At 39.0% G+C, this 26,565-nt stretch overlaps 3 protein-coding genes across 16 annotated transcripts in view; 2 read left to right on the top strand and 1 right to left on the bottom strand.

Moving 5' to 3' along the window:
* spg11 (SPG11 vesicle trafficking associated, spatacsin) overlaps positions 1 to 9,182 on the top strand; it is a 62,875-nt gene extending 53,693 nt beyond the window's left edge. For 13 of the 14 annotated variants that reach the window (XM_057330290.1, XM_057330291.1, XM_057330286.1 and 10 more), the window contains 17 exons: positions 25 to 282; positions 353 to 553; positions 624 to 731; positions 1,431 to 1,599; positions 1,678 to 1,892; positions 2,048 to 2,197; positions 2,525 to 3,071; positions 3,702 to 3,847; positions 4,209 to 4,413; positions 4,490 to 4,627; positions 4,719 to 4,852; positions 5,578 to 5,685; positions 5,882 to 6,050; positions 6,150 to 6,226; positions 6,517 to 6,672; positions 7,097 to 7,248; positions 7,386 to 9,182. In XM_057330290.1, the coding sequence (XP_057186273.1) occupies positions 25 to 282; positions 353 to 553; positions 624 to 731; positions 1,431 to 1,599; positions 1,678 to 1,892; positions 2,048 to 2,197; positions 2,525 to 3,071; positions 3,702 to 3,847; positions 4,209 to 4,413; positions 4,490 to 4,627; positions 4,719 to 4,852; positions 5,578 to 5,685; positions 5,882 to 6,050; positions 6,150 to 6,226; positions 6,517 to 6,672; positions 7,097 to 7,248; positions 7,386 to 7,566 (3,114 nt within the window). In that variant the 3' untranslated portion in view covers positions 7,567 to 9,182. Of the gene's footprint in view, positions 1 to 24; positions 283 to 352; positions 554 to 623; positions 732 to 1,430; positions 1,600 to 1,677; positions 1,893 to 2,047; positions 2,198 to 2,524; positions 3,072 to 3,701; positions 3,848 to 4,208; positions 4,414 to 4,489; positions 4,628 to 4,718; positions 4,853 to 5,577; positions 5,686 to 5,881; positions 6,051 to 6,149; positions 6,227 to 6,516; positions 6,673 to 7,096; positions 7,249 to 7,385 lie in introns of those variants that run through there. The other variant, XR_008962685.1, reaches the window with a different exon arrangement.
* Positions 9,183 to 9,309: 127 nt separating this feature from the next.
* On the top strand, positions 9,310 to 22,738 carry LOC130552145 (neuronal acetylcholine receptor subunit alpha-7). The gene is made up of 10 exons (XM_057330295.1): positions 9,310 to 9,567; positions 10,903 to 11,042; positions 11,216 to 11,260; positions 13,712 to 13,821; positions 15,156 to 15,235; positions 16,846 to 17,013; positions 17,280 to 17,474; positions 18,964 to 19,050; positions 20,296 to 20,405; positions 21,010 to 22,738. Exons 1-10 carry the CDS (start codon positions 9,513 to 9,515, stop codon positions 21,565 to 21,567), a joined length of 1,548 nt encoding a protein of 515 aa, XP_057186278.1. The 5' UTR covers positions 9,310 to 9,512; the 3' UTR covers positions 21,568 to 22,738.
* A 578-nt stretch (positions 22,739 to 23,316) lies between these two features.
* On the bottom strand, positions 23,317 to 26,023 carry si:ch211-284k5.2 (uncharacterized protein CFAP97D2). The gene is made up of 5 exons (XM_057329110.1): positions 25,931 to 26,023; positions 25,528 to 25,608; positions 24,982 to 25,100; positions 23,734 to 23,917; positions 23,317 to 23,521 (listed from the first exon to the last, which is right to left on the bottom strand). Exons 1-5 carry the CDS (start codon positions 26,021 to 26,023, stop codon positions 23,447 to 23,449), a joined length of 552 nt encoding a protein of 183 aa, XP_057185093.1. The 3' UTR covers positions 23,317 to 23,446.
* Between the last annotated feature and the right edge of the window lie 542 nt (positions 26,024 to 26,565).

Here is a 26,565-nt window from a genome sequence, read left to right as displayed (position 1 = left end):
CATTCAACTCTTTGTTTTGCGCAGGTGAGATCTCTGGCTGCCGGTTTCAGTCCGGCTCTTCAGGCTCACATCTCTTTGGCGTTTCAAGACCTCCCGGCCATAAGCCCTCACACGGGTTTGGAGGAGCAGGGGACGGTCAGAGATGACAACCCAGAAGCTTCTGGAGAACTGTTTCAGGTTCTGCTGAAGAGTCAAGAGAAAGCCAGTCCCTGGAGATATCTGCTGTCTGAATCCGTCCGTCATCACAGTCCTGCGCTCTCCGTACTCGCCGCCTGCCATCAGGTTCGTGGCGATCGCTGAAGAAGTAATTCAGACATCGGGCCGGTTTAATAACGGTTATGTATTTGGACAGGGCGCAGAACTGCTTCAGTGTCTCTGCGTTTGGATACTGACGTCCGTAGAGGACGAGATCTCCGAGGAGGCCACCGCTCACATCGACGAGAACCCCAGTCATCACGTGTGGAACCTCCATGACCTCTCCATCTTATGGAAGACCCTCCTCCACAGGAGCAAGATCAGGCCTCTGATTCGTGGATTCCAGCTCTTTCAGAGGGTAGGACGAGACCTTATCAATGATAATTGTTGTTGTTTGACATATATTAAAAGGGTCTTTTTTGTGACAGGAGTCTCCACTGATTTACATGTTGAACATGTATGAACTCTGTTACGACTACAAAGATTATCAGAGAGGCAAAGACAAACTCCTACATTTCCAGAAATGTCTGCTGAACGTAAGATTTTGTTATTCTTAAAAAATAAATGATTACATTACAGGCTGAAAAAATGAGTACTGTGACCCTGTTCATTTACTGTAAAAAGAGAAAAGCTGTGAGATGAATTTTTCATTTTAATTGTGCTTTATTGGCATTTAAAAATGTATTCCCAAAGCATTTGCAGCTAGGTTGCATACAAAAAGTGCAAATATGTACAAACAGAAAAAATGTAATTAAATTAAAAGATACTAATTCAACTAAAAGATACTAATTAAATTGAAGATAATAATATAATTATTTAATTAAGAGAATAATTTAATTTAACTTTTTAAATAAAATAAAATAACAATTTTACAGTAGATCGATGTATTAAATTAAATCAAATCAAATTAAAATATACTAATTAAATTGAAGATAATAATATATATTAATTAAAATTTAATAAAAAATAAATATTTTTTAAATAAAATAAAATACAGTAGATTGATGTATTAATTAAATTATTTTAATTTATTTTAAAATAAAATAATAGCAATATAGTAATATAATTGTTTAATTAAGATAATAATTCAATTAAAATATAATATTAAAAAAATCTTTTTTTTAATGTATGAACTGCTAAGTGAATTATTAATATATGGAAATATATAAACATAGAAATGAAGATTAATATAATTTTATGTACATATGTTGGAAGATAAATTCTCTCTGTCTCAGTTGCGGAGCAGCAGTGTCGTGTTGAGCTGTGACGTTCTGCCGGTCCAGTGGGTGGAGTCTCAAGCGTCGGTTCTTCTGTTGGTTCTCCTGAAGCAGAGCAGAACTCAATACGAGCTCAGACGTCTTCTTCAGCTGCTGGTGGACATGGAGCGTCTTCTCAAATCTAACGGTGACTGACACGTCTCGCTAAAACCACTTTCCCTTCATAAACTGTTTGACTTCATTTCCTCTCGTCTTGTTTGTTCAGGTCCAGACTTTAAGAAGCTCAGTCAGTTGAGTCAGGTGCTCTCAGATACGCCCGTCCCGCTGTCTCCGTGTCTCCTGGAGGATTATTCCACCTCCGCTCTGCAGGGGGAGTGCAGGAAGATGCTGGAACAGCTGCAGGACACGGGACTCTTCACGCAGGCCAGGAAAGTTGCGCAGTTGGCCGAGCTGCCCGTCGACTGCCTGATTATAAATGAGGTTTGTCAGTTAATCCTAACATAGACCATCTAAAAGTCTTAAAGGTACAGTTTCAAAATCCGCCTAATGTTGAAACGATCCAGTAGTTTCATTCTAGAGATCATAGAAATCCAAGAGAAAATAAATGATTGAGATGTTTTGTGTCCGTCTCAAAGCTCTTGCGAGATCTGTCCGCTCTCAAAGCCAAGCGTCAGTGGGACAGACAGGAAACCCGTCTGGGGTTCTGGAGGAAGTGTCATCATCAGCTGAAGACGGATTGTGTCGACCCTGAGACGGCCTGCCAGTTCTTTCTGTCTCAGGCTGAGGTGAAGATTCATGTTATAATGTTTTATTCTGGTCAAATATGTCCTGTGAAAGGGATGGGTTACTCAAAAATTGAACATTCTTTTACTCATTCACTCATGTCAATGACTTCCATTGTATGGACACAAAACCACGGGGACATTTCTCAAAATATCTTCTGTTGCGTTTCACAGCATACAGATTTACAACCACTTGAGGGTGAATAAATGATGACTGAATTTCCATTTTTGGGTGAACTGTCCCTTTAAGGCTTGTTCAAACCGAGGTCTCTAATTTCGGTGACCCGTCCCTTTTGGGGTTTGCAAGCTTACGCTGTTATTTCTCATTAGGAGCCCTTGCAGTCGGATTCAGAGGTCATTCAGCTTCAAGAACGCTGTCTTCTGCTGGGCCTGGCGGGTCATTGGCTGTCATGCCGTGAGTCTCCGCTGCCCGTCCTGCGTCTGGCACAGCTGGAGAAACGACAGTGGGAATATCGCATCCGATGGCTGGTCCTCCGCACGGCTCTGGAACGAGAGAGTTTGTTCGCTCCCTCCGCGCTCTCGGAAGATTCCTTCGAAAACCTCCTGAAAGAGTTTTCCTTTTCCAAAATGGCCGTCGTAAACGACCAGGCGCATCTGAGTCTGGAGGGTCTTCCGGCGAGCGAAGACGACTGCGCGCTGTCCGAACAAGACCGTAAAGCTCTGAGCGCTCTCGTTGGCCAGCTGCTGAACGAAGGGAGCGTGAACGAAGCGAGTCGAGTGTGTCGATACTTCGGCTCGTTTCACAGAGACATGTGGCTGGTTCTGAGGTGTCGTGGGTTGGCGTGTGGAGAGCTGCAGCCGGGACTGCCGGAGCTTCACAGTCCGGATGGAGAATCTAGACGCAGTTTGCCATCATGTGAGAGACGATTGTCTGCCTTCTGTTTTCATTTTTGAAATAAAAATGGGGTGCAGTCTTAATTCGGGATGTAACGATTCATTGAATATCGATTATAATATGTGACGATTCAAGCCGGTTGATTTGATCATTTGAATCGCAATACATGATTTGAACAGCAGGGGCCGCTGTGTTTACGACAGACTTGGAAAACGTAGATATGCGGATATTTCTTAAATGTAAAAAATCCAAGAAAAGCACAGATAAAGTCTTAGACTTTTGTATTATTCCTTTTTTTTATTTGGAATTTTTAAATGTTTTAAAATTGCAGTTTAATTTTGTTATTTGACATACAATAGTGTTTTAATTTACAAAGAAATGTGCAGCATTGGAGAAATAAATAAGAAATGAACAACGGTCCTTTTATTGTCTCAAGTAATTTTGTAAAAATAAATCGTATCGTGAGATCAGTAGCGTGAATCAGATCGTGCGCTGAGTGAATCGTTACATCTTAATACAAAACGTGTTTCCAGAATTCGCATCTCAAGGTTGGGATTTGTTTTATTATTAATGTAAGTTTTTCTTTTATATCTTCAGGCATTTAAGATTGAACTATATTTGCTTATTTTCTGGAGTTTCTTTTGTTTTTAGCTCCCAGTACGAGCAGTCTGTCGTCATTTGTGGTGGTTTCATCTCCTGAAGATGCCGTCTTGGTTCAACTCAAGCAGCTGGTGGATCAGTGCTGTCACGGCAAGAGTTACTGCAAACAGGTTCTCAGCCTCTACGAGCTTTCAAAGGTACACGTCAGCTCAGATGAGATCTCTATAAGATCTCAATTATTTTATCAATGAGAGCAAATGGAAATGGGTTTGCGTCTCAGATATTTCTCCTGAAAAAAATGAATGTGTCTGTCATTCGAGATTGAGAGAAGAGATGTCAACAATGTGTCAAACTGAGCTCAGACTTGTCTCGTCTGCAATCAAAAGTCGATATTATCGAAGGTCTCAATATCACTTACATCTACATGGAGAAACATCTGAGACGAAGTTGACGCTTCAGTAAAAACTCCCCTGAGCTATGAAAGAGCAGTAATATTTTTCTCACTTTAAGAAGCATCTTTTTTCAAGTAACACCAGACAAAACGTCTCTCTCGGTCAGGAGCTGCAGTGCACATACGCAGAGATCTCGTCTGAAGAACCCGAGGCGGTTCTGCGGAAGGTTCTTCTGTCTCAGCAGTCGGATCGCTGTAAGAAAGCTCAAGCGTTCATCAGTGTTCAGGGCCTGCGCTCCGATGCCGTGGCTCAGCTCATATCTTCAGCTGTGGTGGACGGTCTGCTCAGCTCATCTCACGAGGGTCAAACAGGTGATCCGTTGGTTACCTGAAGGTTCATCGCCGTTATGTACTGTATCATAAGGTGTTATTAAAATGAAGTCTTTAGGAGAGCGTCTCATGTACGGGCCGGTGGACAGCAGGGAGGAGTTCATTCAACTCGCCAAACTGTGTGGAGATCCAAACCTGGTGGGAAGCAAACTGCTGGAGATCATCTCCACCGTTCCTCTGTCAGAGCTCAGCTGCAGTGAGTGCACACACACGGTTACCCATAATCCTCTAGTGTGTTCATTGACTGGCACAAACGCGGTGTTTGATTTGATCATGCGTCTCTGCAGCTGTAGAGATCTTGATTTTAGCTCACGATTGCTTCAGTCTCACCTGTAACATGGAGGGTATCGTGAGGGTCCTGCAGGCTGCCAGACACCTGAGTCACACACACCTGGCTCACGGCGAAGGATACGGACTGCTGGTCAGTAAGATCACATCTCAAATCATCACATCATCTGGTAATAAATACTTTATGGCAGACTAATACAAGCCCAAATCTCGCTTTCTTGAGAAATTGTGAGAAACTATATAGTTTAATCGTTTTTATTGCAGAGTTATTGAAGTTCTGTTTTTAGTTGTATTTAAGTTTCATTTATATTTTAAATTGGCTTTATTTTATATTCTCATTTTAATTTTCATGTTCATTTTATTTATTTATTCTTTAGCAATATTGTATTGGACTTATTTGTTTGTTTTTATATTGCTGAATTTTTCTTCAGTTTTAGTTTTATTTATTTGTTTAGTTTTTATATTCATTGTATTTAAATTTTAAGCAATTTTGTTTTGTGCTTTTGTCATATTTTAATTTAATTTTATATTTTTTTGTTTTTATATTAATTTTATTTTAATTTTCAGCTATTTTGTCATGAGATTTTTGTCTTTTTATTTTTTTATATTGCTTTATGATTTTCATTTATATAATCCAGGGTTTAGTTTAGTTTATTTGTTTTCAGTTCATATTTTTTGTGCCTCTTAAACTTTCAGTTTATTGCAGAGGGGACGTTTCTGTTTTTCATTTAGTTAAAATTTTCGAATACTATTTAGGCTTATATTTTATTTGATTTTAATGACCAGAAGTGTTTTAATAGTTTAAATAACCTTGCTTATCTTTAGGGTTTATGTAGATGTTTTCATCCGTCTCCACAGGTGCGTCTGCTCACAGGTATCGGCAGGTACAATGACATGACGTATATCTTTGACCTGTTGCATCAGAACCATCGGTTTGAGATGCTGCTGAGGAAGAAAGTGGAATCGGTGAGATTTAAATGATCTTGAGAAAGTAAATGACGTGTGATGTCACATCCTGAAGTAACGTTGTGTGTGTGTGTGTGTGTGTGTGTGTGTGTGTGTGTGTGTGTGTGTGTGTGTGTGTGTGTGTGTGTGTGTGTGTGTGTGTGTGTGTGTGTGTGTGTGTGTGTGTGTGTGTGTGTGTGTGTGTGTGTGCGCGCAGAACGTCAGACTGAAGACGGCCTTGTTGGATTACATCAAGCGTTGTCTGCCGGGGGACAGCGAGAAGCACAACATGGTCGCTCTGTGTTTCAGCATGTGCCGTGAGATCGGAGAAAACCACGAGGCCGCTGCGAGAACACAGCTGAAGATCATCGAATCCCAGCCGTGGGGTGAGAGAAACTTCATTTAGAACATGAAGAAAAAGTCATTCACTATTAAGCAGGTTTTTTTCTAAATGAATTTTATGTCTCATGTTTTGTGGAGAGCAGCCATCACTGGAGATCTGAAGAACACTTTAGTGAAGGTTCTGACTTTACTGAAAGACGCGGCTGAGAGCTACTCAAAGGTATTTCTTTACATTCAACTTTGAACCGGAACTCTCTTTATATACTCTATTATTTAATACTGGTTTTGGGTGTTAATGTGAGAAATTCAGTTTCACTGTTCAATCTCTCGGGATTATGTGTAGTTTATTGTCTTTCTGGGCTATTTAACCATTTCATTTGATTTTACTTTAACACTTTTATTAACTCTTCTTTATTTTATATTTTATTTTACTTTACTTTGTTTTTAACAATTTAATTTAATTTGTGGAATATCTTTGATCTCTGAAGTGTGTGTATTTGTGTGTCACAGGACTCGTGTGTGCGTCAGGCTGTTAAATGTGTTAAAATGGCCAAACTGGTCACTCTTCAGTTGCATTTCTTGAATCACGGACAGGAGCTGCGTGTCATCAATCTGAGGCCGTCTGACCTCCAGAGCGCCATTGTTTCTCTACCGCGCTGTTACCAGGTATTACCTCAAAAACACACACTCTCTCTGTGTCTTACAATCGTAATGTAATATATTATATCTTAAAATATAATATAGAATTGATATATAAGAAGTGTTCATTCACAGTACATAATTCTATAGTATTATTCATTATAAATCTGATTGACACTTTTATCCAGAATGATTCATTTGATCAGTATGTGTGTTGCTATCAACCCAACCAGTTGAGCTACAGGAACACCAAATACAGATTTAAAACAACATGAGGGTGTTTTAATAATCGTTTTCATTTTTGACATAAACGTTTATGCCCTCAGCCACAATCTGAATTATTATGGATGTTGACATTTACAGAATAAAAGCACAGTTATAAAGGCCCACAGCAACATTATCAACTCATTCAGTGACCTGTGAAGTTTGTTGGCTGTTTTTCTTTCGGCAGGCGTTCGTGTTGGCCGAAGCGTACGACCACAGCCCGGACTGGGCGGAGGTTCTGTTTCAAAAGATCATTGTGAACGGTGAATTCGGCTACCTGGAGGAGTTTAAACGCCACAGATCGCTGCCCACCAGCCTGTTTGAGGAGATCTCGAAAAAGTAAGCCGAGTTAATAAATGCGGTCAGATGTGGACATCTCATATTTGTGTTTCCTATTTAACAGATTTGTAAATCTACTCCTTAAGTGTCAAATGTGAAAGCGTGCGGTTCGGTCATTTTTGGCTTTTATTTTGCAGAATGTTGCATCACAAGCCGCCGGCGAGTTCCAGTCAGAATCTGAAGAGGCTTTTGTCTCACTGTGAGGACGTTTACACGCATTATAAACTCGCGTACGAGCACAAGTTTCTCGATGTGGCAAACATGCTGCTTCAAGACTCCAAAACCAACGGCTTTCTGAACGACAGACTCGGCACTTAATACACGAGCACATCTTACAAGAGTTTCTCAACTTTTCTACACCCATGACTGAATCTGATTTAGTAAATAACCTTTACTAAACCTTAAAAATGTATGTATTTTGCACTTTGCAGTATTTGTACTGAAAAACAGTTTACAGTGACTGTAAACGTTTGAGTATTAAACGTTCAGAGGATTTTCATCTGGTGTGTGTGAATTGACCCTCACGCAGAGATACATTCTGTCATAAAACTATCAATGGTTTCTGAGGTTTACCCCGTCACTGCGGATTTACAGCCGTTGTTTGGGTGGCGTGAGACCTTGGTGTGTTTGATTGAGATCAGTTCTGCTCGTCGATAGGATGCAATGAGTGAACTTCACCTCCAGATGCTCCATGACGCTTAAATCATCCTCACATTTGACTATTTCTGTGACCAGAGCTTCTGTTCAAAAGATTTTAAAAAGCTCTCTTGGCAGACTACTAAATCCTGTGTTAAAGCAGCTGATGCTGTTTTATAAATGTTTGTAATATATGAGACGTTAATATTAGAGTTATGAATAGAAAAGGCAAGAATTGAATTGGCTCTGAAGACATTAATAAAATGATCTGATCATTTAACCTCTGGACACGAAGGCTATTTGGTCCAATAAAACTAATGTGCTCTCCTAATGGACTCTTAAACAGATGTTAGAGCCACTAATAAAACTCCAGTACAGTAAGCAATACAACTATTTTCAAACTCGCAAAGATCTACAGTAAAGCAGGAGAAATCTCAGATTTATTATGTTTAATGGTCTGTAATAGTGCCTGTTATGTTTGTTTAATAAATGCGTGTTTTTCACATCTTGCGTTCATCTCAGGTCAGGTGGATGTATGTTTACACACAGGCATTTACTCTTTAAAGTCTGAATGCCATTTATTAATACAACTTATGAGTGCTGTAACATAATATCAAATCATAGTAATGTATGATGTATAGAACCATTTTACTTCCCCAAAACTCAAAAATAATAATTTCTTTCTTACATTGTATAGTCTTTTGTGTAACAGAAAGGTTGTGTGGATATAAGGTTCTTTGTGGAACTATACAGCTGTGGTGGGTTGTATGTAACGTGTCATTGCGTTACATGCATACGTGTCCGTCTCTCTAATGCCTTCGCGTTGCGTGCATTCGCGTTAATAACGTCCGTCTGTCCGGGCCCAAGCGTCCATTCCGGCCCCATACATTAGCGGCCCTCCGGGACAAGTTCCGATACTCCAGATGGCCAGTCCGCCCCTGGTCACGGCCGTTCTGTACTTTGTCAGAATGTCGTACTGGTCAGTCCGCCCCTGATTTTAGCCTTCTAATACAGTGACATTCAGAAGTTATTGTGTGTGTGAACTAAGAGTGTAAATGCTTTGTGAATAAGTTAATGATTGAAAGAATGTGGTTTATTGTCAGGTATGTTTACAAACACGAGTAATTTTTCTTGGTTAGAGAAGCTTAAGCAAAATAAAATAAATGAAAATGTGTAAAATAAACGATACAAATTTAACGCAACAGACAAAACTGTCGATAGCCTACAAGCACACATACAGACGCGACATGTTCAACAATTATGTGGCAAGTTTGTTTTAAATAAATCAGATGGATGCATGTGTTGTTTTGCGTTGTACTTGTCACAGTTCATTGGTTTTATTGCAGTAATAAAGTATGGTGTGCCGTGCGTGTTTCCCCGCTGTGCGTCGCGTCGCGTCAGGGCTGATCGTGGATCAGCTTTAGTGTCTGAGTTCAGTCTCATATGGTTTTATGTGTCCGGTTCGGTCACCGGAGGCTGCAGGCGGTCCGTGAGCTCGGGATAATTAACGCGCTCGCGTGTGCACGCGGCTCCGGAGCGCGTCACAGTCTGCGCGTAATTGTGCGTCCCGTTGAGTTTGAGTGATGTGATTCGGGTTCATTCGGCTCCTCTCGTCCGGTGTGACAGTCATGGGCTCTAGGTTCTGGACTCTGGCTCTGTTCGGCACGGCTCTCTTCATTCACGGTACGACAATAAACATTTCTATGAGGGGAAAAACAGCTTTTCTGTTGTTGTTACATTGGGAATATTTGGTTAAATTGGTAATGTGTTTATATTGTTTTATTTTACATTCAATTCTATTCTATCTCTTGTATTTTTTATTTTGTTCTGTCTATTCTATACTATTCTGCTTTACTATTCTTCTATCTATTAAACTCTTTTTTTATTGTATTCTACTCTTTATTCTGTTCTATATTCTATTCTCTTCTCTCTTATTCTTACTCTATTCAGTCCTATTTTTTCTATCTTTTCTGTTCTGTTGTACTCTGACAAAGCATTGTAGAGTTTCTTTATGCTTGTGGTGATTTAACAACAAAATGTGCATACATGTTTACATTGAGGAAGTAATTGTATATATTTTGTGTATTTGTTTGTGTAGATGGTACCATTGAGTGTAAGAAGGTACAGGTGTAACCTGGTTCAGTATAAATGTTTATGTTGGGAACGGCATCACATCGATCAGTTGGTGTGATGGTTTTGTCTTTGATATCTCATCTCTTGCACTTGATGAATTTAAAGTGTATTTTGATCACTTTAATCCAGCTTCATGTTTTTATGTTTGGTGTTGTTTCTAAACTTGTCCTCAGTGTCCTGAATCGCACTGTTTCTGAGGAGAATTCTTGGCTGAGGTTACTGGGATCTTCTGGTCTTGATGGGATATTGCTGCACATTAAGTGTGGATGAAATGATTGATTTGGCAGCATGAGCTCATCATATGTTTGTGAGAGGGCACATGGACTCCTCGGGGAGCTTTGAGCGTATTTAAACCTTCTCCTGAACTCCGTGTCAATGAAAGCTTCTGCGTTTAACACGGGCCCGTCCGGCACGGATCAAATCACAGAACATTTAACAAAAGAGTTTCTAACACGATTAACCTAGAAAACGTGGGATTGTGGGATATACAAGTCTTGAGTCCAGGTTTCTTTAATTTGATCTGACAAGCATTTGATTTGATTACGATTCTTTACTTCGTAATTTGACGCAGGTGGAAACTGAAATTTGGTGATGATTCGGTTGAATTTGGGGTTGATTCATGATTCTTTTAAAAAATTTGCTTTTTTAATTCTCAGTTTTGGGTGTGGGGTAAATTCTCAGTATCGCAATGATGCCAGTAATGAAGCGGTGACCCCACAGACCAAACCATCAGCACACAATGAACCACATTGACCTTTAACACGTGATTTCACTTTTCATATCAATGCTTTCCATTGAATGGACGTGTGTGTGTGTGCGTGTGCGTGTGTGTGTGTGTGCGTGCGTGTGCGTGTGTGTGTGTGCGTGTGCGTGTGTGTGTATTAGTGTCTCTACAGGGAGAACATCAGAGAAGACTTTACAAAGATCTGATGAGAAACTACAATCCTCTGGAGCGTCCGGTTTATAATGACTCTCACTCGCTCACCGTTCGCTTCAGCTTCAGTCTGATGCAGATCATGGATGTGGTGAGTCTTCGTTACATCTCTATAAGACTTTCTTTCTTCTTTAAAACACAGAAGGTACATTTTGGTATAAATTCCAGTCTTTTTTGTGTAATAAAAGTGAGAGAGGACTGAGGCTGTAAGATCTGAAAGGCAATTGAGCTGATGGGATCCCGACTGTTGTGTTTTATCTTCAGGATGAGAAGAACCAGGTTCTGACCACAAACATCTGGCTTCAGCTGGTAAGATTCACTGCAGTTTCCAGCGGGTCATTCTGGGATTCTTAGAATCAAAAAACTGTGATTTTACTACAGTAATTTGCACCACTAGTAAACAAACCAGCCAATAAGAAGCTGTCATCTAATTGTCATGTTCATGAAATTGAAACAATTGTAACACTGATATATGTGATGAAAATTAATTACAAATAAAAACTAAGTAAAACATAGTCAAATAAAATAAGAATAAGATATCAAATGCTACATAAATAATGCAGTAGTATACTTTACTATAGTAAACTGTAGTAAATTGTAGTATAGTACATATATACTGTATATAGTACATATACTGTATATAGCAATTACTACACTTTGTTAATGTATACTATAGTATTTATTAACTATAGGCTGATGAACTGTAGTAAATACTGTAGTATACTTTCATATTTACTGAAGTAAAAGTTGGTTTAAAAAATTGGTATCAAAGCTGCTATAGTATTTTACTCAAGTAAATACAGTATTTTTAATGTGGGATGTTTGTCTGGCGTCCGTGCGTCTGCTGAGATGATTGTGTTATCATTGATTTCAGATTTGACCCATTAAAGTCATAAAAAGCAAACTGTGCTGGGTCACATCTCAGACGGGTTGTATGTGCAGTGTGAGCCATTTTATACATTCTTCATCATTACAGGACACAATATAAGATTACAGTAGACACAGATCCCAGATCAGCCCGTCTATGATGCATCTCTTCGGCTCTGTTCTGCTTTAAGTGGCTGCATTAGGAAAATTAAAGTCCGCTATCGGAGATCATTACGGATGAGATTAAAGCCGATGGGTAGAACATGATGAAGACAGTGACCACGGAAAATGAAATGTTTTATTAAATGTTCGTACGGTTCCAAAGTGTCTCAGGGGTTTTCAGTTTTGCAATGGACAGCCAAGCATGATCATTCTCGTGTGAGGGACCACCTCCTAAAATCTTTTATAATCGCCCAAGTGAAAAATGAACACTGACAATTTTTGTTTTTTTAATCTAAAATTAGTTTTTCAATTAAGTTAGATTGTTACATTTTTTCTTCTCGCTTTTGTGATGTATTATGAAATGTATTATTTTGCGTTTATTTTTTTTTATAAAAAATGTATTAGTATTCATGTTTAACTTAATTAAATGTGTATTAAGTAACTAATTTACTAATTCTACTGAACCACTTTACGAAAACTAATTTCACTATTAATGCTCTCTGAGGCTAAATGGGGGAAAAAAAAGTAAACCAATCTAATAATTGACTATGTATTGTTATTTTAATCACATTTTATTTGATTTATTTCATTTAATTTGTTTATTTGCATATTTTTAAAGCTTTTTCAAATGTTTTTAATGATTCTTTGCGAAAACTATGATGGTTCTGCTTTTATAAACTGTTGACATTCAGCAGAGGACCTTGAAGAGATGTGTTCAGGGTACCTGAGGCGTCAGCTGTTTTCCTCTAAATGCACGCACACACACACACACACACACACACACACACACACACACACGAATGGGTTATCAGAGCTCAACTCGCATGAAACCACCAGAAAGCCTCTCGTTTCCATAAAGATTAGAAAGAAGCTAACACAGCAACCTTCTCACTTTCCATTCATGCCATGAAGGTTATTTCACACCCCGAGGGATACCTCACGCTTTAAAATTCACCCCGGCCAGAAATACTCTTTTCTCAGCATATGCTCTTCCACGCCATCCAAAAACTCCTCAGTTACACATCTTAGTAGCCGAACAGTACCGGGTGTACGCGGACTGACTTCTTTGTGTTTCTTCACATATCTTATATATTTTTCTGTGAGGTTTTGCAGTGTTTCTCTTACTGCTGTGTCGTGTGTGGTTCTCTCGTGTGTAGGAGGTCGGATTCGGTCTTGAGCTAAGCGCTAAACTCCAGAGCTGTTAAACAGGATTAAACGCCCCTTCAGCTCCAGAGAAATCAAAACCTGCTGTCTGCTTTCTTCCATCTACCCTAAAATAACTGTCTTCCCAGCATGCAAAAGACAAAGCCATTAGACCTATGAGATAAACAGCAAACGACTTTAAGGAGACACATGCCAGAGTCTGATGATGTCATTAAATCTGATATAATAAATGAGAAGCTGCGCTGCTTCCGAAGAAATCACGTTTATTAGCGGAGAGAGAAGAGGCCTGTGAGATGTCATATAGAGATGTCTAAACCCAGACACACGGATGATGTTTTGTTCATGTTATTAGGTTATGTTGTGTTTATTATATCCTAAAGGCCTTCGTTTATTTACATTTATGCTTTTGGCAGATGCTTTTATCCAAAATGCATTTTTTATCAGTGTGTGTGTCCGGGGAATCAAACCCCACGACTTTCGCCTTGCTAACACAATCCCAAAATGAGATATGAATGTAATTGAACGGATTAATAAATAAAAATGTAATTAGTCTTGTGTCTTGTGTAGTATTGGAAGGATTATTATCTGCAGTGGAACACGAGCGATTACCCTGGAGTTACCACGGTAAGATTCCCGGACTCTCTTATCTGGAGGCCAGACATCCTTCTGTACAACAGGCAAGTGTTTACATTGTGCAACTTTACGTCGTAACTTTATGTACTGTATGGAACTGTGGAAAAAAGTGAAAAACACTCCAAATGTTAATTTAATCATCGTTTCTGGATGTATTGTGGTCATTCCAGTCCAGTGTTTGTCTAATTTCATCAAAATCCAACCTCAGGAGTGACATAAAGTCATCCGACAGCAATGTGAAAGACTCGCAGCATGACACGACACATGAAAACTGGGATCCAAATCCAAATTTGAACTTTTCCTAAATGTAAAGGTCTGAAAAAATACAGAGCATCTTTTCCCTCACAGAAAAGACACATTAATTTCACATGTTTTTCACGTGTGAAATGTGTGTTTTGGAACATTTTTGTGTGAATCCCATGTGAAACACATAGGATAATAAACATGTGCAACATGTGGTGACGTGTGAGGAACATGTGGGGACGTATTACCACATGTCGCACATGGCATCCCATGGGTTTTTTGCACATGTGAATTTCGTGTGTCGTTTCTGTAAGGGTTGTGTTATTTGGACCTGTTTCTTTACTTTTCATTTTCTGAAACTAAATCCAAATAGAAACAATATTTCTTATTTAAAATTTGGGAGAAATGTTGTTAGTAATTCACAGAATGAAACAAAAATGATTATTTTGCCAAACAAAAAATGATTTTGAAATGGTCTCATAATTGTATGTTACAGGACATTCTTAAAAATAAAGGCCCTTTAAGGGTCTTGGTCGGGATGTATGGTTCCATAAACAATCTTTAACATCCACAGAAGCGTTCGGTTTCACAAAAGTCTTTTTTTAGGGAAAGTAGATTATACAATCTCTTACAAAAACCTGAGAAAGAAATGTTCTATTTTTTCATAAATGCTTCTTCTACGGCATGGCTACAAACATCTCGTTTTATCAGCTTTATTTTTAAGAGTCTAAATTGATTCCCAGTGAATTCTTTCGTCTGCCGTGATGAAACGTCTCTCTTCTGCTCAGTATCAGTTTTGGGTTCATTAGATGATTCTCCTGCCATTTCCCAGCATGCCTCTCAAACAGACAGACGCTTGTCTTCTCTCAAACACGTTCTTGTCATCTGTGTGTGAGATAGTGAGCGAGTGGAGATGAGAGAGAGAAAGACACTCTGTAGCTGCTTCTGGTCTCCAGTTCTTACGTATCCGCATCAGTGACTTTGTCATCTTTGGCAGTTTTGTGGCGTCTTAAATAACTGTGATTTACTCGTTGAGTCCGCACCTTGGCATGCTTTATGCTCTTGTTCGTTCCGAGGAGTTGGAAGGTTGTGCACTTCAAGACCTCTGACTGCAAGTGTTTTGGTTCTTCAACAGCGCCGATGAGAGGTTTGATGCCACCTTCCACACCAACGTGCTGGTCAACTCATCCGGGTACTGCCAGTACCTGCCGCCGGGTAAAATACACGAACACACGCACATGTGAATATTGTTTTTGTAATGCTACCCGGGGAATTTGTATTTCACTTTCTTTTGGGTTTTCTGCGGGCGTTTCTACTCTCAGGTGACCCGAGCTCACCTGTCACCTGTAGAAAACACACACACACAGTTCAAAGTAAATTCTTGTTTTGTATTTCAATTACAGTGAGGTCACAAGCATTTGTGCACTGACAGAAATCAATACAAGCGTACGAGCAGAAATCACCCCACGACAGCGTGAACTTACAGAACGTTCTCTGAAAGAGAGGCATGATGGGATATGTAAATGTGTAAAGACAGCGAGCGGTCATTGTGTTCCCGGGGGGTCATTTGGAGAGATCCGGAAGGCCTTCAGAACAGTAATAGGATGTAACAGGAGGAAAGTGGGTGGAAGGATTTCAGACTGACCGTGATGATGAGAAATAAATGAGATTCATAGACGTTTATCTTTGGGGGCGGCGTTCTCTTCTCCAACACGTTGAAAATCATGCTATAAAACTGACCTGCTACATGTGACACAACACATCCCACAATGCAACGCACACATAACTTGACCTTCAGCTGTATCTCCAGTGTGATGAATGAAGTCAGCTGTGATTTCTATCAGCTCTCATTATTTCTTGACCCTGACAAATATTAAGCATGGTTTTATTATAGTAAAAATGTAGTAACCATGTTTTTTGGCAGATTGATTATAATGGGTATAACCACAGTTTTTCTACTAATACCGTAGTTAAACTTTAGCTCATCTTTTATTTGGAGTAAGATAATGATGAATATTAATTAGTACAACAAAACCAGATTAACATACAAGTTAACTTGACAGGAATCACTGGTTTAAATACACATGACACCCTTATGAAAATTAACCATGGGTTAAATAAAGTAACCATAAATACATCTTAATAAAATAAAATATTTTTATTAAATATATTTAATATTTTTATTTATAAAAAATAAAATAATACAAAATAGAAAAAACATTTTGAAAGATGTAAAATCCGGTCCACTTTCTGTTTGTTTTTTTAAACACTACACCGATGTTTTAACAAAATACAACCAATGGAACATTTACGACAAAATGTTTAAAATTATATTTTAATTTATAGACTTATGTGAAATAAAAAAAGACTAGAAGAAACTGTGAGTGCTTCTGGATCAGTGTTGTTATCGTCTTGTAAAATGGTCTATGTCATTTTTTTTTTAGATTTTCTTCTGTTAGTATTTCTATTTTTATCTTTTATAGTATATGTTATAGATATATATTCTTATAGCAAACTGTGTGGAGATATCATACCATGCGTTTTATAACATATCTTGCTGTGTTGTATATGTTACCTATAAAACTAAATCCAGAGTAACCACAAATTGACCATCGTCTCACTATAGTAACCATAGTTTAACCTGATATCTGCAAAACATCTGATAATTAATCTGCCAAAAAACATGATTACTACACGTTTTCTATGATAAAACACTGGTTAATCTAAATTGTAGTTAAGTGAATATTAATCTGCATCTCATCATATAAATATCCACAGTAAAGACAAACTAACAGCACATTTCCCACAATGCATCTGTTGGTAAGGAATCTTCAAGAGCACATGTTACATCGACGTGCGCTGGTTCCCGTTTGACGTTCAGCGGTGTGATCTGAAGTTTGGCTCGTGGACGTACGGTGGATGGTCTCTGGACCTGCAGATGATGGAGGCAGATATCACTGGATATATCGCTAATGGAGAATGGGATCTGGTTGGTGAGTCTCCCCAACCCTCACCTCAGGGTTTCTCCTAAAGTCAGCAGAAAAAAGAACAAATGAAAACAAAATAGTAAAAATGTTCATAGACTCCTCGTGTGTTTAATAATGCATGGGTTGTATGGAGATGAGGTCATGCAGTGAAGATCAGGGATAATCTGTTGGAGGATTCTGATTGGATGATGCGCTGACTAATGGTCTGTGCTGTCCATGTAATTGAAAGTAATACATTTAGCCTTCTACCCTTGCGTGCGTGCGTGTTGTAGAGGTTCCAGGCAGAAGGAACGAGAGGTTCTATGACTGCTGTAATGAGCCGTACCCTGATGTCACCTTCACTCTGGTCATGAGGAGGAGAACGCTGTATTACGGGCTCAATCTTCTCGTTCCATGCGTTCTCATCTCAACTCTCGCCCTGCTCGTGTTCCTGCTGCCTGCTGACTCTGGAGAGAAGATCTCACTGGGTGAGACACACACATACAGAACATATTTAAAACACACACACACATCAAACATACACAAACACACACCCATGTACATTACAGACACACACCCATGTACATTACAAACACACACACATCAAACATACACAAACACACACCCATGTACATTACAGACACACACACAGCAAGCCACAATCAACTACCCAACACACAAAAGCAATAAACATACACAACACACACCCATGTACATTACAGACACACACATTACATACAAAAACCATGTAACATTACAAACCACACACACAACCATCATACAACAACCTGAATAAGCACACAATACACACACACATTAACAACACCGACACCTTAACAAACACACACACACACAACACACACACACACACAACACACACACACACACAACACACACACAACACACACACAACACACACACACACACAACACACACACACACCCCACACACACACACAACACACACACACACACAACACACACACACACACAACACACACACACACACAACACACACACACACAACACACACACACACAACACACACACACACACACACACACACACACACATACATCACAAACACACACACACACACCACCACACATCACAACACACATCACACACATTACATTCACAAACACACACACACACACGCACACATACACACAACACACACACCAAACACACACACACACACACAACATCACAAACACACACACACACACATCACAAACACACACACATCACGCATAGAGTCACATAACACACTCACAACGACACACACACACGCACACATCACACGTCACGCAAACACACTCACACCACACATACATCACAGAACACACACGCACACACACGCAGCATGTCACATTCACAACACACATCACACACACTACATCGCAAACATACACTCACCCATTCATACAACACACAACATCACAACACCATCACATCACAACACACATCACAAACACACACACACACACACACACACACCCATGTACATTACAAACACACACACACACACACACATCAAACATACACAAACACACACCCAGTGTACATTACACACACACACACACACATCAAGCAAAACATTTAGACACACACACATCACACACAAAACACACACACAATGTTTAAATGTCAGATTGATGTTTTTGTCTCCGGTGTGTGCGTGCGTGCGTGCGTGCGTGTGTGTGTGCGCGCGCGCGTGCGTATGTGTGTATTGGGAATGGGATGGAGTCCAGTAGTCTGATTTATTGACTTTAAACGACGCTCCGGAATCAATATAAAGAGACTCAGACACATACTCGTGATGTTTTCATCCAGTTACTTATAGTCCACAGACCGACGCTACATCAGACACAGGTTTTTAACCTGATGGGGTGCGCGGTTTGATCAGAGATCTGCGTTGATCTGTAGAGTTCATTAACAGAATATTTTACGCTAAAAAGTTTTGTTTTTCTAACAGGAATCACTGTGTTGCTGTCTCTCACCGTTTTCATGCTGCTGGTGGCAGAGATCATGCCCGCCACATCCGATTCCGTACCGCTGATTGGTAAGTGAGGCTGTCCATCACTGTGACAGGGCGGGGATTCGTCCGCTTGCCTTCTGCTGATTTGTCAGATCAGGCAGATGGATTCTAGTTATACAAACGGTGAGAAATGAGGAGCGATTCTTCACGGACCCCTGAAAATGAAGACCCCGCAAAATTCATTTGTCACATTCACGGTTATGTATCGTGCGCAAATGACTCTGTTAGAAATGAAGTCAATCATTCACCGTGAAACACCGCGGTAAAGCCTCATTACTTCTGCTAAAGTGCTCCCCCGGTAACGTTACCTCAGGCGGTTATTCGTCTGTTTTACAGTTAGGCGGAGAAACGTCAGTCAAAGAAAAGATGAGTTTGATTTCAAGGTCCTCTATATTTAACGTTTGAAGTTCAGATTTTATAGCTAGCGAACACTTGTTTTGATAAAAAGGCATTAGTGTAAATCGCTTTGGTTAAAAGTGTCCACAAAATCCATAAATGTAATATAATTTAGATACTAACAGAAACGATATATTTGTAGATAAGTATAATCAAACATGGAATTAACGTAACAAGACGTTTTTGTATGTTTATTTCGAATTCACACAATCAAATATTTAAAACTTTTTTTGAATAGTGTTTTGGTGATTCTGAGGGTTCTGTGTCGTGTTAGATTCAGACTGATTAGATTCACTGAAGCAGGTGTTTGGTAGGTAACGTTAACGGTTCACTGTTCTCACAGATGGGACACGTGGCCGAAGATCTCATGAACGCTTTATCTCCACCATGAGCGCATATTAAAGTCCCAGTGAAATAAAAAATGACAACGCCTATTTTTTCATGAAATATTGTAGCGTTTATTGTAAATAGTTTATCAATGTGTGTCGTTCTCTTTTTTAAATTTGTGTACCCTGATAATCTTTAGTTAAAATCTAAAAATGCACTTCCTTTAGTGACTTTCCATTTTAAATGATGTATGTTAGACGGCTTGGGCGGAGCATCCGTTAATTCCTCCCCTTCAACTGTCAGTCTGCTGCCAGTTCCATTTCAAAACGCAACGGCTGTTTTTATACATCCAATCAAATCGCAAAGAAAGACGAAAGCCACACCCACTTATTTTCTCATTAGTAATTCCGTTTCACTCGGAATTGCCTCAAAATGCGGAAGTAAAAACGATCGCAACTTCCTGTTCACAGGGACTTTAAATTCAATCTGTGTTTCTTTAGAAACACGGTAAAGTTTCTCAAGTGTGTGTGTGTTTGTGTGTTTCAGCACAATATTTCGCAACCACTATGGTGATCGTGGGTCTGTCCGTTATCGCCACAGTTCTGGTGTTACAGTACCATTATCATGACCCGGATGGAGGAAAGATGCCAAAATGGGTAAGAAAAACATCTTCATTCACCCTTAATCCTTATTTTCTCTAATCTCAAATTCAAGTTTCAAATCAAGTTGCATTGGCAAAGCAATGGTAAAATAATAATGTATACATTAGAGGTCTTTCTGGATTCGAAAATGTGTACCCGCCCTGAATTTAAACAAACTACTAACCCATCCACATGTGCAAAAATTAATTGAAGAAAAAAAAACGACTGCTATTTTTGTTTTGAAGTGCTTGAAGTTGGTTTTGGGTCTATTCTGTAAAAACACATTTATTTTAAAATCCCAGAGGCCCGACCCGTGTGTGAGGCACATGCCAAAGTTTTAAACCCGGACATGCTCTTCTCTAGGTTTGGACCTTGTGTTTTCAGATCCAAGTGCACCCGTGAACACCTTCACACATACTATATATATTTTTTGAAACGCTTACAAAAAAAACAAAAGTAATATGGAAATAAAGTCACCTAATGAGTCACCTACATTGATTCTAAAGTATAAGATTTAATAAAATATTTTTTATTCATGGCATTACACAAATAAATCATTAATTGCTTGCAAAGTTAAAACATTTTTTAGCTCAGATTGTGTTTTGTGTGTGTTCCACAGACCCGAGTTCTCCTTCTAAACTGGTGCGCGTGGTTTCTCCGCATGAGGCGTCCCGGTGAGGAACGGATCCGTCTCGCCTGTCACAACAGGCCTCGGCATGGGAGTGTGTCCAGCGTGGAGCTTTCCGTCAGCCAGGGGGCGCTGCAGCCCACCAGCGGTAACATGTTCTACATCGGCTTCAGAGGTATGGAGGGCGTCCACTACGCCTCCTCACACAACTCGGGCGTGCTCTGCAGCCATCTCATGGGTTCCAGTGAGGATGTGTTGTTACCAGGGGCGACGGTGTCATCGCTAGGGGGCGGGTCTGGGGGCAGGGGTCTGGGCGGGGCTTTGGAACCGGAACTGGCAAAGATTTTAGAAGAAGTGCGGTACATCGCCAGGAGGTTTCGCAGTCAGGATGAAAACGAGAGTTTGTGTAACGAATGGAAGTTCGCGGCGGCAGTGATCGATAGATTGTGTTTGATGGCCTTCTCCTTTTTTACAATCCTGTGCACTATTGGGATACTCATGTCAGCACCTAACTTTGTGGAAGCCATCTCCAAAGATTTCTTCACTTGAAGTGACTTAAGATTTTTATAAATGTTGTTCAAATGCGTAGAACAGCGTGCACCTGTTATGGGTGCTTATGTAAGAAAATATTTTGAATATTCTTAATGAGTTCATGCTCATTGTAATGCTTTGTAATTATTTCACTGTGTGTGGCTATTAAGTTACCTTAAACATTCAATTGGTTTTCTTATTTCTGTGTTCACTGAATCGACTCAAACCTCTGATTCAGTGATTCATTTCATCACATCTCAAGTTCACACATGTCTCAATGACCTGAAAATGACTGAGGTCATGTTTTTAGTTATAACATTAAGTTCACAGTACAGCACAGAGGTGAATTATTAAGAGCAATATACAGTATTTATAAACTCTAATATATGTGTATGTTCTCTGCGTTTTGATCATTTATGAGTGTTAACTAAAACTCACGGTGTGTGTGTGTGCGTGCAGTGCAGTGCAGTCTGAGAAAATTCAAATGTTTACAAGGTCAATGTCTCATATAGTCATACTTTTGAAAAAGTTTAAATAGTTTAGAATTCGTTCTAATTTGTTTTATTGTTTTTAATAATTTTCAGACAAATTTCTTCTTACTTCCAGGTTTCAGTGATAAAAAAATCTTTGTTTGTTAGCGTGATCTGAGAATCGCACTCTTCTGGATCCGATTCTTGTGTGTCTGATCATTCAGACTCCATCTTGTGTTGATGTTGGGTCATTTAGAATTATTTAGAGTAAATATGAGATTTTCATGTTTACAGATTTGCTGATTTATATGCTCAAACATAGTCGCATACACTTTAATGGCAAATATTCAATATCTGTGTTCTTCTGGTTCTACATGTATGTGCTGGTCCTCTGTGCTTTGTGAACAATGTACAGGTGTATTTTTATATTAAAAGATTCCGTTTTCTCATCTCAAAGCATTTTTTGGAGGGGAGGGGTTTCAAAAGCTTTAAACCTGCATTTATAGTTGCGTTTGTGCCGTGTCAAATAAGTCTGTGTGTCTGTTCCAGAACTCCAAGAGGCAAACAAAAGTCACGTTCAGACAGCTGAAGGTCAAATTCACCTGCATTTCATCCTAGACCTGTATGAATTTCCTTTTTTTTATAGAATTATCGTTTAGTTTATTTAATCTTTATGTTCCTCACAACTGAGCTCTGCGATCAAAAGTCAATTTTATTGAAGATTTCAATATGAACTCGAACCTTTCTCATCAAATTTACCCAAATCCAGATTATTTTACCTCTACATTAATTTAACACCTCGTGCTTTCATTGTTATGTCTCCATTATGGACAGATAACAATTTATCCTTTGACTTGATGTCTTTTAGCTCTTTTTAAGTCTTCACTCTCTTTCAGCACTCATACTGTGCTGCCCTCTAGTGGCTGGAGGAGGTTTTGCACTAATGCTGCCTTCACGTACTCTTGGAAATTCGATAAATCCCACTTCAACCCGGAAGTAACGTCTGGAATTAGTAACACTAAAACGTGAATGATTTAGTTGTATTAAAACATTACAAGTATCTGCTAACATTAAAAGAGCACCGTTCCATAAATTATTTCCGGGTTGAAGTGGGAATTATCGATTTTCCGAGAGCACGCGACGGCATCATTAATCCTAATGCTGTTGCTCAAAACTTTCTCTTTGTTTTTAATTTCTTAATATAATTTTAGATCAAATTATGTAACTATCAATTCTATGTATCAAATTCTCAATTTGTTAATGTTTCTTAAAGACCGTTAGGAAGAATGAAACTAAATAGGCCTATATCTGAGTAAATTGGTGGCGTACACCTCTATAATTTTTTTTATAAAATTAATCTGAACCTCGGATTATTGGTTCGCAGACTTTTTGATGTCTTGACAGACTGTAACAGCTGCTGGTTGTGTTTAATCTTCAACACCGCTGGAGGATCTCTGACTCTGTCCCGCTGAGAACTTCACACACTTGTTTGGTTTCTGTGACTAAGGAAACAAGGAAGGACATTATAAACAAATAAACAAGAGTCTTTCTGGTCCATGTCAACATCCAGTCACTGTTTCTGTATGTACTGTATGAATAACAGTGTGAAGATTATTCAGAAATGTTCTTTTTGTCTTTACAGAACAAATGTCAGCTTTCTGGTTTGGTTTGAGTCATAAATGATTCTCTAGGCCTTTACTCCATAATCTCAAACCTGTTTATCGGTCACTCCTCGTGGATAGCGGGCGATGTCTTCTCTCCTTCTCCCTACTTTCTCCCAGTTCTCTTCCCAGAGTTCTTTTCTGTATTCAGATTTCCGCTCTGTGATTCGCTGGTAGATCGCCTGGTTTTCATGCGTCACCTGCAGTAGCTCCGCCCTCCGTCTCTCAGCGTTCAGACTGAACAACAGGCAAATAAACACGTGATTGTTGATCACACTGACTTAATATTCTCAAACTAAATATTTACATTGTGTACATTTGAAGTGATGCAATGTGGTTACTATGGTATTAATGAAAGGGTAAGTTCCCATCCCGTGAACTGGAAGTTGCGATCGTTTTTACTTCCGTATGGCTTGCGTTTTTCACTGCGAATTGATTGGATGTGTAAAAACAGCTGTTGCATTGATTTTGAAATGAAACTGGCAGCAGACTGACAGTTGAAGGGGAGGAGTTAACGGATGCTCCGCCCAAGCCGTCTAATTTACGTCATTTGAGAGGGATAGTCATTTCAGGGCGGAAGTGCGTTTTCAGATTTTAACTGAAGATTTGAGGGTACGTGAATTTAAAAAAGAAAATGACTCGCATTGATAAAATATTTACTATAAATGCTGCAATATTTCATGAAAAAATGAGAATTGTCATTTTTAATTTCACTGGGACTTTAAACCTACAACATTTTGCTCAACCCAATGGACCCGACAGCCCTGCTGCTATGACCCGACGCATGTCAAAATTGAAACCACAACCTGGCAACCCATCAGCTCAGGTACACGACTAGAATAGCTCAGGGTTTGATGGACTGGTGGGTTATGTGTCTCTAAATAATTGATAAAGGCTTTGTCGACAGCTGAGCGTGCATTAATGATTCACATTCAGTCAGTTTGAGTCACAGAGCAGATCCAGAAATGACATTAGACACGCCGGTTGATAAGGAGACTGAACCCCATCACAAATAAACAGGAGATAAACCTCATCACCATGTTCGGACACCTCTACGACTAAAGATTTTATATAGCTTTATAAATAATGGATTTTCCAAAACATTGATAAAGTTATTCATGACCATTTGACCTTTAAGACTTCTATATGTACGTAACTTAAATGAATTAAAGTTTATTTATTTGGAGGTGGATTATTGCTCTGAAAATTACATTATATCGCAGTACTTCCAACTTTTTTATTTCAAAAGTGCAAGAAAAATGTGTGTTTCCATGACATCAGCCCTTTAATAGAATCATGACCTGTATTCGGGGTAATGGTTCCAGTGGTCCACCAGTCCTTTCGAGCGGTTGATAGCAGTCAGTCTGGTGGCCAGCAGCTGGTTATCTCTCTCTATCACGGCCAATCTCTCTTCCTGAACCTGAAAACACCACAACATTATTCATACTTACCTTTTCTTCTACATTACACCATTGTTATAAATGCATAAAGCTCTTGAATGGATCACTACAAATAAAATAAGAAAAATGTTTCCTCTATGTTTTATCTGAATTACTCCAAGGGTCCTTCAAAGGATGGTATAACAGTCATTTTTTTTTCAACAAAATCATAATGAAAAAGTTAACACTTTATGATTTAGCTAATACAATAACAATAACACAATACAGTTATTTGTGTTTAGAATGTTTACCTATGTTTGAATAATAACATCTCTTTATACATTTATAAATGTAAACGTTGTGCCGGTATGTTGCAGCAATGCATATCTACAATGTAGCTTTGTTTATATATATATATATATATATATATATATTAATATTTATATGAAAGTGATATTCATGACTCACCTGGAGTTTCTTTAGTTTGAGTTGAACGTGAGCTGGTGATTGGATTCCTCTGGTGTTCACCACAGGTTTGGCTGCTCGCACCTTTAACACACAGAGAAAAAACCCACATGTGCCTCAGTTTCACTTTCAGATCAAAATTGCTTATCATCATCACTGATGTCTCTTATCTAAAACAAAGAACTGTGTAGGTACCACAGTACTAGTATCAGAAGGAAATACCATGGTACTAAAGGATATAATATACATTAATATCACAATCACATGGTAGTCATATTTCATAATACCACTGTAGTTTATGAATTATGTGAGCTTGTGTTCTCTAAGCTGCTCACGTCAGCTTTCAAGTAACATTAAACATAATAAACAAATGCATTCTGAAACACACACACACACACACTCGAACCTTGTTCCGATGATCCTCGAAGCGCGTCTGGTCCCATTTCTTCTGCAGGTATTTGTTAGTTGTTGGTTTTAATGGTTGGTAGGATTTATGCATGATTAACAGACGTTTAACTCTGTTGTCTGTGTTTATTATGTTTCTTTACAGAATTTCCGAGTTTCTGATGTTTTCGATAAGATGTTTTCTAAAGTGTGTTTTCTTGCAGAGGGAAATGTTGGTCCGATGTTTCTACAGCCCACTGTCACAGCAGACGGCACAGGGGGGTTGTTACCATGGCACCCCAGGTCACCTGTACCTGCCCACAGTGTTTCAGCAGAAGAGATCAGGTGTTCATGATGACTGTCATACTAGCGGGGCAAGTTGTCACTCTTGAATTCGATTTCTTTATGAACTATTCTATGTTGCACAAGACAAATCATCAGACCTTTTGTTTAACATAGTTTTATATGAGTATGGGGTAAGTTGTCACAATGGAAACGGCTGTTTTTTAAACATTTTAGCACAATGTAAATGTTATAAAATAAAAATAAAATACACTAAAACCATTTGAAATACTTAGATTTTTTTGGCAGATTGATAACCAGTTGTATTTTCATAGTTTTTCTCCAAACATCCTGTTTAAAAAACTTTGATTACTA

This window comes from Triplophysa rosa, linkage group LG3 (assembly GCF_024868665.1).
Source record: "Triplophysa rosa linkage group LG3, Trosa_1v2, whole genome shotgun sequence".
In the NCBI taxonomy this organism is placed as follows: domain Eukaryota; kingdom Metazoa; phylum Chordata; class Actinopteri; order Cypriniformes; family Nemacheilidae; genus Triplophysa; species Triplophysa rosa.
This window is presented reverse-complemented; position numbering and strand designations above follow the sequence as displayed.

What these genes read in the sequence shown, in the direction of transcription:
- LOC130552145 (XM_057330295.1), top strand. Translation starts at nt 9,513, where the DNA reads ATGGGCTCTAGGTTCTGGACTCTGGCTCTGTTCGGCACGGCTCTCTTC. An exon ending in CACGGCTCTCTTCATTCACG is followed by an intron (nt 9,568 to 10,902) that starts GTACGACAATAA and finishes TGTGTGTATTAG; the next exon opens with TGTCTCTACAGGGAGAACAT. An exon ending in CGATTCCGTACCGCTGATTG is followed by an intron (nt 19,051 to 20,295) that starts GTAAGTGAGGCT and finishes TGTGTGTTTCAG; the next exon opens with CACAATATTTCGCAACCACT.
- si:ch211-284k5.2 (XM_057329110.1), bottom strand. Translation starts at nt 26,023, where the DNA reads ATGCATAAATCCTACCAACCATTAAAACCAACAACTAACAAATACCTG. An exon ending in TCGAGGATCATCGGAACAAG is followed by an intron (nt 25,609 to 25,930) that starts GTTCGAGTGTGT and finishes TGTGTGTTAAAG; the next exon opens with GTGCGAGCAGCCAAACCTGT. An exon ending in TCAAACTAAAGAAACTCCAG is followed by an intron (nt 25,101 to 25,527) that starts GTGAGTCATGAA and finishes TGGTGTTTTCAG; the next exon opens with GTTCAGGAAGAGAGATTGGC.